The sequence below is a fragment of the Pteronotus mesoamericanus genome, unplaced genomic scaffold (genome assembly GCF_021234165.1).
Source record: "Pteronotus mesoamericanus isolate MK-2021 breed Mesoamerican mustached bat unplaced genomic scaffold, CSHL_Meso_final scaffold_651, whole genome shotgun sequence".
Taxonomy (NCBI): Eukaryota; Metazoa; Chordata; class Mammalia; order Chiroptera; family Mormoopidae; genus Pteronotus; species Pteronotus mesoamericanus.
In genome coordinates this window covers 38412043-38430794 of record NW_026555325.1, presented here as the reverse complement: position 1 = coordinate 38430794, position 18752 = coordinate 38412043, and the positions used below count along the sequence as shown (strand labels likewise).

The 18752-nt window shown below is 39.0% G+C and overlaps 1 protein-coding gene across 2 annotated transcripts in view; it reads left to right on the top strand.

The window, feature by feature from the left end:
• Window positions 1-12702: 12702 nt before the first annotated feature.
• The window catches only part of TTN (titin), a 269499-nt gene continuing 263449 nt past the window's right edge, over window positions 12703-18752 (top strand). For both annotated transcript variants that reach the window (XM_054562536.1, XM_054562535.1), the window contains exons 1-3: window positions 12703-12894; window positions 15128-15231; window positions 17384-17587. In XM_054562536.1, the coding sequence (XP_054418511.1) occupies window positions 15141-15231; window positions 17384-17587 (295 nt within the window). In that variant the 5' untranslated portion in view covers window positions 12703-12894; window positions 15128-15140. The remainder of the gene's footprint in view (window positions 12895-15127; window positions 15232-17383; window positions 17588-18752) is intronic.

Below are 18752 nucleotides of genomic sequence, written 5' to 3'. Positions count from 1 at the left end.
TTCCTTAGAACCGTTGTTTGGAACTCAATATCTGACAGTTTACTTGCCTCTATTTCATTTAGTACTCTTTCTGGGGATTCCTCCTTTCCCTTCGATTGTGGCAGGGGGGGCGGGGGGTGTTTCTTTGTCTTCCCATTATTTGTGAGACTCTTCTGTTTTGCTTCTACTTCTGTCTTGATTTCCTCACTTTGTGGTGTGAACTTCTATGGTAGGAGACTGCTGTTTTTTCTTTTGGGATCTGCCTCTGATGATGTCAGATGTTGACCCTGTCTGACCTTAGGCAGTCTGTTCGAGACTTCAAGAAATCTATAGTCTGTGGCTGTCTCCTCCAGTTGTTAATCTAGTCACTCTGCACTCAGCAGATCGGCTTAGACACCATAGGGTGGGGCAGAGTCCCTCCTGGGGGCAGGGTTATTGGGTCCTCTCACGCTGCTGCTGCTGCTCAGGGGAGTGGTCTGCCTGAGTAAGATGGCTGCTGCCGCATGGGTGATGAGTCAGCACCAGGATCCTGCCAGCTGCTCTCTCCATTCTCCCCCCAAAGCCTCCTTCCCTAGTCTCTCCTCTGGTGTCTCTAGCCCACTGTGCCCCTCCCTTTGCAAGAGACCAGGGTAAGTGGCTGCAAATAAAAATTTATGCATTGGCCCTTTAAAAGGCCAATTGTTGTGTCTCCAGCTGCCTGCCTCTGGCAGAGAGCAACCCCGCTACTTTTTGTAGTTGGTTGTTATCTGTGTACTTTTTGGGCTGTAGTGCTGTAGGCTGGAGATGAGCTTACACTCTGCTCTTATCAGGGGTATCCAACTGGCTGTTTCAATATTCATCTGGTGCTGCCACCTGTGGGCGCTCTGCCCAATTTCTCAAGTCTCCACTGCATTCCTTACCAGTTAGGTTGTGCTAAACCTAATTCTTCTGTCTGTCCGAGGTTATAAGGCTCCTCTCTCACTATTGTTAAAGTTGTTTGTTCTGGGTGATTTCTCCACAATTTAGTTGTAATTCCAGATTGGTCCTGGGAGGAGGTCAGTGTGAGTTCCATTCACTCCTCCACCATCTTGATTTCTCTTGGAAATCACTAATTTCTTAAGTGATGAAAAAGTGAAATCTAATCATATTATGATCGTTAGGCATAAAATGGAATAATTAAGTTTTAGGCATCACTTAGATTTTCAGTGACACTCTTTCTTAAAGCTTTAATAATAAATAAACATCTATTTTAAAAGAAAAATATTGCAGGTCCCCCAAATTTTTATTGTATTATTTTTAATACTTTATTACTTAAATCTGTGCAAGTATTAAACTAAATATAAATTCCTTACGTTTATTATGCTAGGAAACAAAAAAACTGCAAAGATAAAACAAAAACAAATTGTATTTATCATCATTCACTAACATGACAGTTTTAGTGCTAAAACTAATCACTGTTTAAAATGTGAATATGGTTTTATAGCAAGATACAAGGGAAGCCAAATTATCATTCAAAACGTGGCTCAGTGAGCATGGAGTTAGAGGGATAAGTTCGAATTCATGACCATTCGGCTCAGATGGCATGATGTGCTCAATCTTCACACTGTGGTGAAGGGTCAGTGAATGGGAGCCTCTCAGGTGCTCCTGGAAGGGGTCATGAGAGCCCGCACCTGCCTTGATAACTCCTTTTTCTTCACCTCTATCTGAACAGCATGTATACAACTTAATTGAACTGTCTTTCTTTTCCTTGAATTCTACTCTGGCCTGAAAGCCATTCTGTTTCATTAAAGTCACTTGGAAAATCTACCTATCATCCAGGACCAGTACAATCCACAGGGAGCAACCCCGCTCCCCTGCAATGCTGGGGCTGGCCTCAGTGTGACCCCTTAAGGAGATTGCTCCCCCCACACCCACACCACTCAGTGTGAAAGGAGGTTCTTACTGAGCCAGTACTTATTCAGCCATTTCTCATTCAGTATTGAAAACCCAATTACAATGGTAATTTTATAGAATCAGTAGCAGTTATAAAGTGACACATCTTTGCAAGCATATCCTTATTTATTCTGGTAGCCATGTGTCTTGTCCTGTGATGCCATGTGCCCTTGACATTCCTACCATCTAGTATCAGCTGTGAGCTACATTCCTGAAATAAATGCGATAAACAAATAAATTTACTCGTTACAAATGTAAACTCTGATTTTTCACACTTCTCTGTGAAGAACTGGTAGATGTTTCTGTTGTGAACCTGAAGAATCCCCCAATTACCACTCTATTTTTTTTTCTCCCCTTCACAAAAGAGATGTCAGGCCAGATAAGTGTATGTATGGTTACAGAATAAATGGTTAAGCTTTGCCCATGGTAATGGTGACAATAGGAAATAGAGCTTGCCCTTGGTTGATGTTGGGAGAGAAGCAACTCCATAGAGAAGAGACCTGGAGAGGATGAGACCCAAAGCATAGCTACAGAGGAAGAGAGGTGGAACGGAACAGAAGGAATGAATGTCATTCAAGACCTGGAAGACAGGAACTGTGTGGCTAAGAGGGGGAAAGGCCATTCAAATAGCAACAATAAGCAGCAACAGCTTTCACACTGAGCAGGTACTACATATTGTGCTATGAAACAAAAGGGCTAAATATTATGATAATGTAACTAAAACCATTTGTAAAATTAAAAAATAAAATGGACACTTACAAAATTTAGTTAATAAAAAACAAAATAAAAGAATGCTCACTATGAATAGATGAGTATTCCTACAAAGAAGAAGTTAAGCTTTAGTGATTAGACCAAGGTCCTTCTACTAATAACCAGCACATCTGAGATTTGATCCAAAGTCTGATTCACAAGCTGTGTTGTCCATCATTTTCCTCTCCTGTTTTTACGCATGGATGTTGGAGTCTGTCAGGGTAACAGCAGGGCTTACAGATGTGGCGCTGACGCTGATATCTCAGTGAATGTTGAAGAATGACCTGAAAGTCTATGGGAGAAGAGCAGAAAATGGCAGCCAAGAAGCTTAGCTTCAAAGGAAGAGCAGACATGGTACACAAGTAAAAAAATAAATGTCTAGGGGTGGCAGTAGGAAACTACCCGTTGGCTGCATGGACAATAAGCAGTTTCCACCAAGTTAGGCTGTATGGGAAATACCATCCTCTAGAGAGACCGCATCTCGGCTAAGGTAAGAAGGTGGCAGAAGCACTGTGAAAAGACCCATTATGCAGGATGGAGGTTCCAGAGGGCTTGCAGGTCAAGTCAAGTTCAAAAGAGGCAGGCACAGCACAAGTAGCAAAGATTATCCCAGAAGGCTCATTGTCTGTCCAACAGTCTTATGTGGATCATTGTTGTAACTGGTTTTTGTTAGGGTTTGGATTTTTTGGACTTTATAAAAATAATACTTGCTTGTTACATTCAAGTAACACAAACACTTCAGGATACTAGGCCTCTTTCTGGTCCCATTTCCCCAGAATGTGTAAGGTGTCCCTTGTTCAGACCTTTCTGGCATTTAGTCTCTTTCATTCATAGCATAGCAGTTTAAGGGGGTGTCTTTCATGGAGAAAGCTTTTTGTTTTTTTTGTATTTTATTAACTTGATTTAATACATTTTAACTTTTTAAACTTCATAACTGGTTTTGGATATAGTAACATAATAATTGGTCTTTTTTTAATGAAAGCAATAAGTACTCATGGTGAAAATTCAAACTCTTCAAACAGGTATAAGATAAAAATTAAAAGTTTTTCATCCTTGCCTTGAGACAGCTAGCCCCAGCTATATCTATAGGAAATCACTCTTACCAGTTCTTTTCTATATTATTCCAAAAGTTTGCTGTGAATTTTTATTAAATAAATATTTTATGAGCATCTTCTAGTTAGAACAGTATTATACCAGGAGTCAGGGATTTAAAGTCTAACCAAACCGATTTTGTTGCTTAAGAAATTTACAAAATTTATAGTTCAGTGGGGGAATCAGGCAATAATCAAGAAAACAGTAAAACATACAAACAACAAGAATATAAGAACAGTGACTGAAATAAACAGATAGCTGTGATCAAGAATAATATGACTATATATAACTCTGCAGCTAGCCTTTTACCTACTATCACAGCCATCTTAATGGGGCAATATATGGGTCTCACTCATTATCTTTAATGGCTGAATACATTGATAGCATGGTTATACTATAGATTATTCAATCATTTCCCAGTTGATTCAAGTTGTTTCCAAAATTTTCCCACTTGAAACAATGCTAAAATAAGCAACTTTACATTCATAGCTCTGTTTTGAGGCTTTTGATCCTTTACCGACATATGTATGCACATATTTCTCTGTCTTTTGAATTTGACTAAGGTAGAGTTTGCCATCCCAAATTATGTATTTGGTGAGTTGTTCAGTCTTTTCCATGTGGCACCTGAGTCTCCGGTGTTAAGACAGTTTCTCCCAATTGTGAGATGCCACAAATATTGTCCTATATATTTTAAACATAGTTTATTATATTCTTTTTACATTAGCTATTTAATCCATTTGAGATTTATTTTACATGATGAGGTGCTTTCATCTGAATAAATACTCAATTTTACCAGCACCAATATAGATTAAATTAAATCATCATAGAGTAATTCCTTAGATTTACTTCAATCTATTTCTGGACACCCTATTCTATTTAATAATTTATTTTTATATTGCTGTAGTTTAATTTCTGATAAGGTAAGTTCCTTTTTACTGTTATTATTTTTTAAGAAAAGGCTAATATAGTATAATTACTCCCTATTGGTAGACGTAGAAGTTGTTGCAAGTTTACATTTCCTATTACAAATTCCTAGAACAAGTGTTTTTCCCATCATTTAATATAATCTGTGTTGCACAAAGGAAGACAAAAGCCACATATCAATATGTCTCTGATCTGCTACAGGCTCACTTATTAGTAGGTGAAGTTTTGGTGTTATACACATGATTCAAATTCACATTTCCCCCAAATCAACTGCCATGACTCTACAGTGTTAAACCCACAAACATTACATCTGTCAGTGTCAGGGAAATACTAAGTAAACAATTTGCATCCTATTGTATTTACTTTATAGATATGCATGATTTTCTAACCCTTGGAACTTTAAAAGATGGAATGCTTAAACTGACCAATTCCTTGAATTTATTTTTCTAGTGGTAATTCCTGCTCATACCCACTGCCAAATGTTATCCTCAGAGTCTTGAAACAATAGTCTTCGAAACAGATGTATGAGGCAGTCAGCTTGTTTAGACTGGTTCTAACAATGAAACATGACAGGGCTTCATCTTCAAAAGCCCTTTTCTGTCATGGCCTCACTAAAAACAAAGTGTAGCTAGTGCCTTCAGCCTTCTCCGGTAGTGGCAGTTTCTGACACTGAGAAAGATTATTTGGAGTCCATGCTGCCCCTCCCCAGAGCGTTTGCTTGACTGTTAAACTATTTACAAAGAGAAGATCCATTCAACGTCTCCAAGGACGATTCTGCATCAATATTCTGCAATCCAAGAGCATAATTACCAAAATGGAAGTGGATTTACTTACAAAAATATAAATCATTTGTAAGGTAGTGATTGCTGCTGTTAATGCCAGAGAGAAAATGTGGGAACATTTACATTACAACAGGGAATGTGAACTTTGTTTAAGACCCTTAAAGATAATGTTAATCACTTCTCAATCAATCACACAGGACTCCAGGAGCTTAGCCGGAGTACTCTTGGCTTTCAGTTTCAATTCTTATCAAAGGAACGCATCAGAAAGGTGATAGTTACCGGAGATCTTTTGGATATTATAAATTCCACCTATGGATCAGGGGCTGGAGCCCTGCATTTAGTGAGTTGCCTTTTAGTGGTATGCCCTTGACTTTTGTTAAAAGCTTCTGCCAAAAATATCACCATATAAATTAGGCCACTGCTACAGGTACATTTTAAAACACTTTATGTTCTGTATATCACTCAGTGCCCCTTCTATAAAGTAGTACGTGATAAATTATTAAAATTCAGTGTTAGAAAAATAGCACTTTACCAAGGAATTGGTATACTTTCCCGTGTCTGTTGAGAATTATGCTTTGCTCTTTTCTTTAACTTCCAGGAAGCTCTTCATCAAAATAAAAATCAACTATAATAAATATAGTGCCCATCTTGGATTGCAAACTTGTGCTGTTCTTTGACGTGGTTTTAGTGTACTACTTTGTCTCTATTTTTTTCTGAAACATTCTTTATTTTCATTTCTCTTTTATCATATTTTATATGCTTTTGCTGAATTGCCTCGATTCTTTTTTTTTTTAATCATACTGGGAGGAATTTTATTAACATTAAAAAGAAATTTAAAAACAAATTTATAGTAATATTTCTTAACTAATATGTACAAGGCCAAGAAATTATTCCCCGTAATGATTTCCACTGAAATAGTTCCACAGTATCTAAAACACTCACCTCAGGACGGGTCACTGCTTAGAAGATGCAGACCCCATTGCCTCAGGCCGGCGGGGGAGTGAAATGAAAACACTCAGCCCAGCTTACCCTCTTCTCGAGGAACTCCGCCTCACCGTCACCCTCCGCTGCACCAACCCACGTCCATGTCTGGGTTCCTGAGCCCTTAGTGTATGTATCGATCATTTGGGCTCTTACTTTTCCTTGTCTCTCCTTGCATTGCTATATCTAAGTGAAGGATGTTACATTTTTCTGGGTCCCCATAGTTCTTGGTACATGGAAGACCCTCAGAATCACTTGAGAAGAAAATAAAGGAGAGAGAAGAGAAAAAGGGTGGTGGGAGTTGGAAAGAAACCAAAGTCTGAAATTCACAGGAAAAATACATGCCGCCTAGGGGGAAGGAAGTCTATTGGAGAGTGAAACAATGACCCAGTAATGAAGGCAAATGTTTGACTTGGTTTAGCTTGAGAGTTTTATCAGGGTCTTCATACAAATAAGTCATTCATAGTTGGGGCAGGACGCACCTGCAACTCCAAAGCCTAACTGAGAAGTTTAGTGAAGGTGTTTCTGAGTAACGGACCCATTGGAGAAGGGAGCCCCAGGTGCTATTATGGGAAAAAACGCCTCCTGCCTTACCCAGGGTCCCTCAGTTCTAGGTCTTTTGCTCCCCACCCTCAAAAATTATGGCTCTCAATGGTAGCGTTTGGTGAGGAGGAAAGGAACTATTTATCCAAAAATTATACAGGTTTTGATTAATGGCTAAATGTCGCTATTAAGTCTCAAAATCCCTTTAAAACACCCACCAACACACACAGTTTTGCCTTCCCCCCTTTGCCCAGTCAGGCCAGTCAAGGGTATCATCCTTCAGAAGAAAAAGAACAGAAGTCCGGGGCTCGGCTAGGCAGGCCTCTCGAGGTTCCCAGCACCAGCAGCTGTGTTGCTGCGATCTCCAGCTCTTAATCCAAAACCATGTGGCACCTTCCCATGGCCCACTAGCAAGAGTCCTTTCTCCCCTTTCCTTCCTGCATGGTCCTCACATTGCGCCCCAGAGTCTGTGTCCCATCGCCTCTCACACAGGCCCTATCTCCCTCTTTTTCAGTTACCTCCTGGTTAAAGACTATGCAAACCTTCCTGGTTAGGCTTGTTGAGATGCAAAATAACTGTATTTCCATGTGAGGTATGAAGCTATTCTGCTGTTATTGACATGCAAAATGACTTTCAATGGCCCTGCTCCAAGTCAGGTAGGAAGCTGGCCTGTTAATTGATACACAAAGTAACTCTCCATGGCTCTGCTCCAGGTCTCCCATCCCCCATAGCAACCGGCCTTGGGGGGTGGGGTGAGAGAACATCTTATATTTTTCTTGAACACCCCAAGTTCTAGACCCCATTACACATCCCCCTGGCTGTGCCCCGTTCCCTGGCTGTGCCCTGTTCTAAAGGGACTAACTCCTACAAGGAGTGGGCAGGTTCAGGAGGCTTAACGGGGGATGGCGTACAGCCCTGAGAATAGCCGTGCCAACTTCTAGCTAAACACAGTTCCAAAATTCAAAGAGAGCACCTGTAGGAAAGCGACCCTGGCAGGAGCATGGCTACAAGGAGAGGGAGGACAATGCCAAACCAGAGCCAGGCAAGGAGGAAGTCAGAGGAATAAATACCCCCCAAATTTTCCTGCCAGCACCTCCCACGGGCTGAGCCTTATCAGAAGCTAGAGGACAAGGGACAAGGGTCAGCCTCCTGGGCTCGTAAAACAAGATGGAAAGGAGTGAGGAGTGGATGGAGGGCAACCAGACAATATCCAGCACTACCCACCTTTGCTTCTCCGCCAGAGCTTTCTTCGGAAGGATTCTGTATTTACAATGAGCTGAGGAGAGGTCGGGGACAGTATTTGGCTAGGAATTTGAAATAGATGGGGTGAAGCACGGAGGTGAAAAGGCCAGATCTCTTCAACAGACCCAAAATTTTCAGAATCCCATATGAACATAAATGACCATTTAAGTCTCAAGGGGTCTTTCAAATATTCCAGAACTCACCTTTGTTTCCTGAGACAGTAGAGCTGCCTCAGGGTCATTTTTAGAATTTTTTCTCACACAGGCTGTCTTACTTTGGGAGGGCCCACTCCTTACCATATCAAACATTAACATAGGCCCATCAAGTGGACTAGTTGATGAGTCTAATTTTGTAGGCATTTGATAAATGTCTATTCTTTTTCTTTTTGGAAGATTTCATTTTGTATTTCAAAGCAGAAGTTATCTTTTCAGCTCCCAAGCACACGTTCGGCCTTGGAAGAGCCCTTAACCCTGAGACCCTGCGCCTCAGTGGCTGCTGGGTGACAGGAGCCTGACTTGCTCCCTTCACTGGGTGTGAAACATTATTTGACAACAATGTCGCCTCCAGAGAGTGTCTGCTAGTGGTCGGATCTGATCTGGTTTCTGGTTTCCTGTCCCGAATTTCCATAAACCCAACTTATTTCTTCTTTAAGATTGCAGTGAATTCTTGGACTCGGCTTTAATTCCACACATAAACGTCACGTCATCTTTGGGGTCCTTCAAGGAAGGATAGCACATGCTTCTATGAGCTCACTTTTGGACTTTTCAAAGATTTCTTAGAAAACACTATCTGGATATATTTAGCAGAGTAGTTAGATAATCACATCAATATTATTAAGCACAGGAATTATTTTCTCTTGTGTCCTGCTTCGAGCAGCAAACATACTACATGCCCACCACATGCCAGATTCTCACCAGCCTGGGCATTGTCATGTTCATTCTGTCATTTAATCATGCCAATAACCCTTTGATATGGCTATCCTCATCCCCAATTTACAACTGACAACTGAGACTCGGAGTGAGTCACCTGAGCCCATGTAGGGTAGGAGCAAAATTTCATGTGCCCTTGAAGTCAGTGGTATATATTGAATATACCAATATATTCAAGCCTTGGTCTTTTTGATATTTTTTACTTTGCTATCATACATCTCTAAAGCAGGTTTTTCTATTTAATATGGCATTAAATGTGCTAGTGACTATTAGTACATATGTAAATTATTGTACAAATCAAGTAATGTGATCTTATTATCTGATTATAACTAAAGGGACAAAGGGACATCTGAATTTTAAGCAGCACTTTCTTGCCTCCTATTCTCCAGTGTGGCTTTGCTTGCTTTTATAACTGAAGGAACACAGAAGGTGATGCATTAGAATGGATTGTTTGGGTCAGCATATTTTCCCTGTGTATTTCCTGAATTTGTTCTACTTCTTTGTGTAAAAATAGCTCATTGTCAAGCCTATATTTCAGCCTTAAGATACTTTATAAGTGGACAGAACTTTGCAGGCATTATATTACTAGATATTACTGAGCTTACTAAAACGCCAACTCCTCGAGTGCCAAGGTTTCTGTCTCCTGTTTGCATTGCTATAATGCCAGTGTCCAAACTGTGTTTAACACAGTAAGAATACACACTTTTTTTTTTTTTACTAAATTATAATGTAATTTGTACTCTTTTCTCTCAGAAAAGACTTTTAGGTTATCTTTAAAAACAGTACCCATTTCTCAAATAGCCTCCAGTAAGTCATTCCTTTGGTAAATGGTTCTATGTCGTATAAACAAAGCCTGACGCCAACGACAACTGCGCTGCTGGAGTTACTGCCTGCGTTTTACACGTATACTGGTCTAGGCCTCAGCCATAGGTTACTGAGAATTTATAAGAATTTTATGTACACCACAACTTCAAAAATGGAGAGCACCATAACTGTCTTCTTGGTCACCACAGTCTGGCCGTCATCTAGCACAATGCCTGGTAAAAAGTCACCACTCAGATATTTGTTGAGTCAATAAATGATGATAAACTCCAAAACCATAATTTTGCAGTGTTCAATACTGAGCATATGCTTAATAACTATTGAATTACCTTGACTGTAATGCTCAAAAAGAGAATCACGCTATGCATTCCAAAACTAAGCAGGCATTATATTTGAATTATCAGCTGTTTTGGATTATCTGTGGGACTCCTCCCCACTGTTAGGGCGGTAAATTAAGATCTTACTGCATCAGCAAATGCCCCAAATCTGAGTAGTATTTGGTTTCCACTGTGCTAGCTTACTATATTCCAACTACGGCATATTTTGTTGTAAACTAATGCTTACCAGGTTATCACTTACTGTTCACTACTGATTACTAATCCAATAATATGGTTTTCCATAGTATATTAGTTATTTATTAGCTGTTCCCTCCCTCTTTCCCTTCATTCTTCCTCCCTTCCTCCCTCCCTCCTTTCCTCTCTCCCTTTCTTCTACTTTTCTTCCTTTCCACCTTAACTCTGAATGTCATATAAGAATGTAAATGCCAAAAAACAAGGATCTTGACAATACTGCAAAGTCTAGAAATGTCCAAGGACAGTGACTAGACAAGCAACACTGGTGGACAGACACTTGACCTTATGTCTATAATAATGGTCTATCATCCTATCCTGCTTCTTGAGCTCTCTGTATTGCACTGGGTCACAATGACACAAGCTTCAAGATTCTATTTACTCATTCCCTCTAGTTCCCATAAGAATTAAAGTGGTTGACTTTGGTTCCAAGAAATGTAACAAGACATTAATATGTTTCACATTAGATCAAATGAATCTAAAAATAAACACACATGCACGCACAAACTTAAACAGCCAACTGATGAACACCCCAAATCAGAAAGATCACCCAAAACGTTTTGCTTTATGACTGGCAGGTTGCCTGTAACATGTCTCTAATTGGGAATAATTTTTAAGATCATAGCATGAAACTAATTTGTTTTAATCCTTGCCTGAGGACATTTTTTTCATGGTCTTCTTGTAAACATCCTGACTGGGGAACAAACCCACAACTTGGATACGTGCCCTGATCATGAACTGAACCTGCGACCTTTTGGTCTACGGGAAGATGCCCCAACCAACTGAGACACACTGGCTGGAGCAAAACTAACTGTTTTATAATAAAGCAATCAAATGGGATTATGGCAGTTAGAGACTCCAGGGCCAAGGTGAGGGAGAGGAATGATACCGCCAATACAAAAATGAACACTTAAGTAAAGGATACAAATGTTTAAATAAACACACGGTGTCATCTTGTCTACATAATCATACCATACTACATCAGTTGTCTAGTATATTTCAGCTGTTAAATGTTAATAAATTAATCATTATATAAATAATTGCAAAATATGAAATACTCAGGAGGTTGAAATATCTAATGCATTACCGAGTTCTACAACAGGGACTATTTTTATTACAGACATAAATAAACTTAACTTAGATTTTAATATTTTAGTGTATTTTATTAAGAAAAGTCTCTTTTCATTATCAAGACAAGTTTCTTCCCCTTCAGTGAAGTTTTAAAATCTTCTGGCTGAACTATTATGAAGATCTTTTAGTATGTTCTTTTGTATTTGAAGTATCTCTTGCTTGAAATTAAATTCAGTTTTAAAATAGCAACTATATCATTTCCTAACCACTTTCCATTAGTAACAGCAAACTCCAGAGATTAGTAAAGCAGCCTTCTTGTGCCCAGAAAAAAAATAAATAAATAAACATTAAAAAAAGAAAAACCTATGGATGATTTAAGTGTAAGACTTGGCTACTCATTAAGAAACAGTGGGTGCGTATTTATGAATATTAATGACATAAAAATGAAATCTGACAAAAACGAAATCATTATACTGTATAGACTATATCTTAGCAGAGTTCAGATTTGGCCTCTCAACATTAACTCTTGCAGGTCTGTATAAAGGCTCAGCGCATTGATATTAGCAAAGCTCTCCCCAAAGTACAAGTGGATTCTGGAGAACGTAGATAGTACAAACGAGCTTTCTTCAGCTCTAAGGTTTACAGCCACTGATTCTTCAAAGAAAGTGAAGTCTCATGCATGAGATAAATTCCCTCATCTGTTGTCATGATTGACAGGTCCATTTGGCTAGTTTATGGGGAAAGAAAACAGAAATGGGGCCTGACTCACAGGGCAAAGCCCTCAGGTTGGGGGCTATTTTATGACTGCCCACAGCACAAGTCTTCTCTGGTCACAAATCCTCCTCAGGCCAGCGTTCTCAGATTTTCGCATGGGTGATAAATGCTCTTCTCTAACCCCCAACACAGTTATTCTTTAAATACTGTTCTTATTTCCTTGGTCAAGCCCCTGCTGAGGTGCTAAATTTAGCACTGCCAATCAGAAGAACAGGTGCTATATGACACAACCAAATAGGTTCCTCTCCCGCCGTGCTTCCCTGGGAGAGCCAATCACCCAGGGCCTGCCCTAAGCATGTGGGGCTGTCAGCAGATCCGGTAAATATAAGGCAGGGCCAGACCCTGGCTCTTGAGCAGTCGTGCATTCCCAGCCTCGCCTCGGGTGTAGGGATTGCATAGAGAAGCAGTTTAGAGGCTCACCGATTCATGTCAGAGATGGTCCAACAAACCAACTCTAGATAGGACGTCGTTTCAGAAGCAACCTTGGGCTTAGTCCCACTCTTTTGGGCACTCTCGAGAAATCAGGTGAGCGGCATCTTTTCTTTTTTTAATGGTGGAGTCCCCTTCTGCCTGGTCTCCAGTTCCCACTTATCTTTGTAAGCTAATGCCTAGGTAGAGATGTTTGTCTAATTACTCATTGCTGGTACCAACCCATTATTTGAATCAGCTTGTTAATTTCTGTTTTAAAATATGTGAACATTTTTCTCCACGGAGTTGAATACGTTGGTTAGCATATCAGCATATGCAGTGATTCACATTGCTTAAATGCACCTAACATTCTTAAAGTGTTAATGCTGAGGTGGTCCGAAATGGTAATAAAAACGTTTGCTTCTTTTATAGACTCTCTTTGTCTGTTGAAAATGTTCAAGGTTATATTACTCAGTGATAAAGTGAGACACACCAAGAATAGCTCTGATAAAATGCATGTGGTATCAGCTACACCCTGATGACTTTTTAAGGGAATCAACTGCTGAGCTATCAGTCGCAGGACAGTGACAGAACACTTGCCTGCTGTCAGTCATCGCTGGAGAGGTTATTTTGGGAGCCTGACATTTTAGATGCATACCTTCTGCCCTAATTAGACAAAGGCCTCTGAAGAGCAATCACTAAAGCAACAAACTTTACCTAGACAAAAGGAATAAAAGACCAATTTAGGCCAGTTAATTGCAATATATTTAGAAATTTGGGGGTAAGGGGAAGGTATATAATTGTTTTTCTTAACTACTTAGAATCTTATTATGTATTTTTTATTCAACTCACAATCAAATTATAGGGTATGAGCTAAATGTTGATGCTAAGAAGGGTAAGAAATAATGTTTTAGAGGCTTATTAGTTCTAAGTACACTTTCATTTCCCATCTTCCTGGAATTAAATTAGTAATTGCAAAGGACTATAAATGTATAAATGGTGTAAAATAATACAGCTATTTTAAGAAGATGCAATAGTTTGTAAATAGAAAAAGTTAGATGCAAAACTTACTCATCCTATAGATAAAATGCTACAATAAGAGTTCTTGACAAAAGTTTCACAAAAAACTTTTGGATATTATCTGAATTTTCCAAATATAAATTTTATTGTCTCAGAGAACTCTGGTTTTGTCTTCTTTTTAACTAAGTAAAAAATTACAATAAGTTACCTTTTAGTGAACAGAGAATGCTATAACAAAAGTAATGAAGCAAGTGACAATTGAGAATCTGCTTTTAAATCAGAATAATGGAATAGTCACATTAGATAATAAGGTATTCATGCATAAGAAAATTCTTCACATAATCTCTCTGAAACTGATAGACAAAGTACTTCCTTCCACTTAACAAAAGGACTAATTGCAAATTTCACATTCCCTTCTTTGATTTTGAATATTTATGTTATAAAAACACAGGTCTTTTCGCTTAATCTACATTTCACACCAGCCTTCCATTTTTTTTTCAGAGTTTGCACATTGTTCCTTATTAACAGTAAAGAACAGTATTTTTCTTTCAGATCTATAATAAAACTTGGCCTCCTCACTTAAATTTAAATTTTCCTGAATATTTACTTCAACAGTAGCAACATTTATTGAGCAGTTACATATGAAGAAATATTAAGAGATAGAAAGCACTATATGCTTTCTACAAAAGGTTTGCAACTTTGATAAGACTTGCCAAAGCTTTTCACGTAAGGAAAGACATTCAAGGTTTACATTGCTAGTTCTGTTGATAATTTAAGTAATCATCTGAATTACTTAAAGTAAAAATGCCTGGATCTATGTCAATTTTATAAATATAAATACAGTGAGTGAAAAATAGTGAGAGTAAAGAAATATATTTTAACAATTGTTTCTTAAACATTGAACTGATGCAAAGATTTGTTTTACACTTCCACACATCTCTTTCATTATTCTTCACTGCCCTCAACCCACTCACCCCTTACCCTCTTACTCTAGCTTTGCTTTTATCAGACTATAAGGACTCTAACCCAGCTTTCCCATCTTTGACAAACCTGAATTTCCCTCTCTGACCACTAGGGTACATTCCTTGCTCTGCCTGCCTAAATTTTTTCCCATATGCCCCTACCCTCGCTATTATGTTAGGCTTCCAGTCAACTCAGAGGCTGACTGTTCAAATTCAAGCCACAAAGGAGTAGGCCTGCCCATCACGTTAGGCCCACAGGTGATCTGTGGAGCAATCTGTTTGGAAAATATGTGTCTCTGTCATCTACAAAGTAGCTCCAGAGCAGCCATTAGCTGTGACGGTCTAATTTATTTTCTCTTCATTTTCAGAGTGCCTGAAAAGATGACGACTCAAGCACCGACGTTTAAGCAGCCGTTACAAAGTGTTGTGGTACTGGAGGGTAGTACTGCAACCTTTGAGGCTCACATTAGTGGTAAGCTCACACATGACCACTTTCTTTTCTTCGCCTCCTCCCAAATAAATGTATTTTGCTTTAGGTCTTGATGTCAAGTTTAAGGCCTTTTTCACATTGTAAAATTGATCCAACACTATGCAATGGTCATTGTAAGGAAGGATATACCATTCATAGAGTACGGACAAAAATCTGACAATATAATGGCTTGACAGTGTTTTGTTCATATTTATAACTCTATGAAGCAAAATCATTAGCATTGGATTAAAATTGATGTCAAAATCTAGCTGTTAAGATATACCAGGTTTGGCCATTCTGTCTTTGATTCAGCTGCAGAGCCAGACAAGAAGCCAAGAACTCCAGCCTGGTGGGGCTGGCCACGGAGCTGCTGGCCATGGGCGGCAGGGGGCCCCCCAGCCTATGTGTCTGGGCCTCGGTTGTCTTTTACAGAAAATTACATACAAATACAGCTGACTTTTCTCCAAAGCTGAACTTTCAGTGATGAGCTAACTCCTAATTATTTTATTCTTTTATTTTCAATTGTTATTGAGTCTAACGAATTAAAATATATTCTGATCACTGAAATGACAACAAAAATAATATATGCTACTCTTGTTTATATTTTGAAGAGACTCAAACAATGACCCTGGAATTTTTTTTTTAAGTTCTTTTTTTTCATAGCTTAGTTTAGGGACAATTCCATAAAACATATGACTTATGATAATATGTGAAAAAATGGGTACAATCTACAAACTGTATTGTAAATAATCTCAAAATTATTTAATCAGTATTGTCTATTGCAATATCATAACTGGTCATATAAAATTATATGGATTAATTGAAAATCATGCTTGATATACCTCCCTAAATACATTGTGCTTTTTTTTTATAGCTTATAATAAAGATATAAAATGATTTCTTTTTCCTTCCTCTTTCCTTTTGTTTTCTATTTTATGTACCTGTCTTACTCATAATTGTATGATACTTTGTTTTACATTGCAGAAATATATAATCATTATTTTCTACTTTATATGTATATAGACACCAATTTAATTCTTCTCATACATGATAAACTCTGACAGACTTCCAAATAATTCAATTATTTATCTTGTAAGGCTCAGTAACTTCTGAATTAAGCAGAACACATATGGCTTCAGTGGGAATTTTGCCTGATTGTGAAGTCGTAGAATCTGGCTTCTTCATAGCTTCTTGTTCTTTCACACAATGTGCTCATAAATTCTCAGAAAAGCACCACTGAAAATACTTGATACCCATGAGTTAGTCCAATAAACTACTCCCTTGTCCACAGTGGCAGACTGGCTAACGTTAAGAACAGCAAAATAAACTTTCTCATCTCCTCAGTTGAAGGATGCATCACCAGCCTTTGTGCCAATGCAAAATAACTTGTGCTCTGAATTTACCTCATGACTTCGGACTGCACAGTTTTAATATAATTGAAATATCAAACTATGTCCATGCAATTCTTAGCTCCACAGTTTATGGTGGGTGGAGAGAATTTGGCTCTTCTACCTGCAACTCTAACAGTACGTGTTGTTCTGAAAGACTAGGTTGGCTTCATCTCTTGTATGAGAACCTGCCTCTCCACAATATGGTGTTTTTGCTGATGGCACACGTGAAAGGCAGGGGAGTTCAAGAAGACGTTGTTCCTGTGACCTCAGAAGAGGGAAAGAGATGAGCAGGTCCTCTTGTACTAGTTAAGCAGAACTTTTAGATCCCCTTGGTGCTTTAGCTCCTCACTTGTTTTCAAAAAGGACACAATCACTTTTTATCTCAAAGTTTCCTGGGCTCTTCTCTTTTATAAATCCCTTTCCTGATTTGAATGATGCCTATTAAATTGCCCTGGCGGGAGGGCAGGAGATGGAAGTTCTCGTCCTTTGTGTGCCACTGATAGCCAAGGGACCTTGGAAAAACTATTGAGTCTCTTTGGCCTCAGTTTCCTCCCTGTAAAATGAAGGTATTGGCCTCCACGTGAATCCACAGAGTTTTCTAATGATTTACAGGTTTGCGTCTGTCAAGTTTTCACTGTCATTAAATAGCATCGCACTCTGGAGAGCTTTTATAGGTTGGGGCAAGGCAGTGAACACAGCAGGACACAGCAGAGGACGCTGCAGTGCCCACTCAAACATAAAGGTGGATTGTCTTTGTGCTCCAGGTTTCCCAGTTCCTGAGGTGAGCTGGTTTCGGGATGGCCAGGTGATTTCCACTTCCACTCTGCCCGGCGTGCAGATCTCCTTTAGCGATGGCCGCGCTAGACTGACGATCCCCGCCGTGACTAAAGCCAACAGTGGACGATACTCCCTGAGAGCCACCAACGGATCTGGACAAGCGACTAGTACTGCTGAGCTTCTTGTGACAGGTAGGCTGGAAGGGACCTGCCTGTCCTCTGACCCCTCCCCTCCAGAGGGTATCTCCAGGACTTGGGGGCAAGGGGATCCACAAGAGCTACTGAGCACAAGTACCTGTCGCTGGAGTCTAGTTAGAGAAGAGTCCACCGGAGGAGGCCGAACAGACAGACAGCAAAGTTGTTTGCCGTGTGGAATTTAATTTTCCTCTCAAAATACAGCACAAATGTGGCTGAGAATCAGTTCCTTTATACACATACTGTATTAAACACTCAGAAGTATATTAAGGAAATATTAAAAATTCTGTTTCTCAGCAAGTAGAAAGGCTTGGAGCCTTGTTTATAAGCCTACAAATGAAATATGCTTATCTCTCGGAATTCACACTTCTAACAAGCTCCTAGATGATTCAGATGCAAATGGTCCACAAACCACCCACTTAAGAGATACTGCTCTGGGCTATAAAGTTTAATAATCTTCATTTTAAATTTCTGAAAATATTACACAGTAAACATGCACAGATAAAGGCAAATGCTTGTTTATTATTCAAATGCATGATGACACAGTTTCCCCAGAAAAGTTGTGACCAATTTTGAGGGCTACTGTCGTTCTCTCTGTCCTTTACTTCCTGATAAGACATCAATGCACAGAACGTTGCATTACTTTACCCGTTACATAACAATATCCTTCATGAGCTGCATAATGTTATGTATGTTAATTCAGTAAACTATGCCCTTAGCACTTTCAATTATAGGACTATAACTGACCTAAACAGAAGGCACATCAGATCACATGAAGCATGAACTTTAATATATATCCAGAAAATTTAGAAATGGAAAATGCACAGGATTGACAGCATCTACTATTGTTTACTATTCAAAAACATATCAAAATTAACCCCATCAGCCCTTGACATTTATTGCATAAAAATTTCTCTCAACATCATTAACAAAAAAATCACCTTTCCGTAGCAGAACTAACACTAAATCATGTCATTATTTGGACTATCATTTTAAATGCAAGTAAATATTTGGGTTATTTGAATAGTGATCAAGTTGGAGACAACTTAGGGTTTTTTAAAAATTAAGTGAAAATTTAATGATCTGATAAGTCACAATTGTACCCATCAAACCAACTATTGGAATTCATTTTAATGCAACTTAATGAAATGTGAAAAGTTAC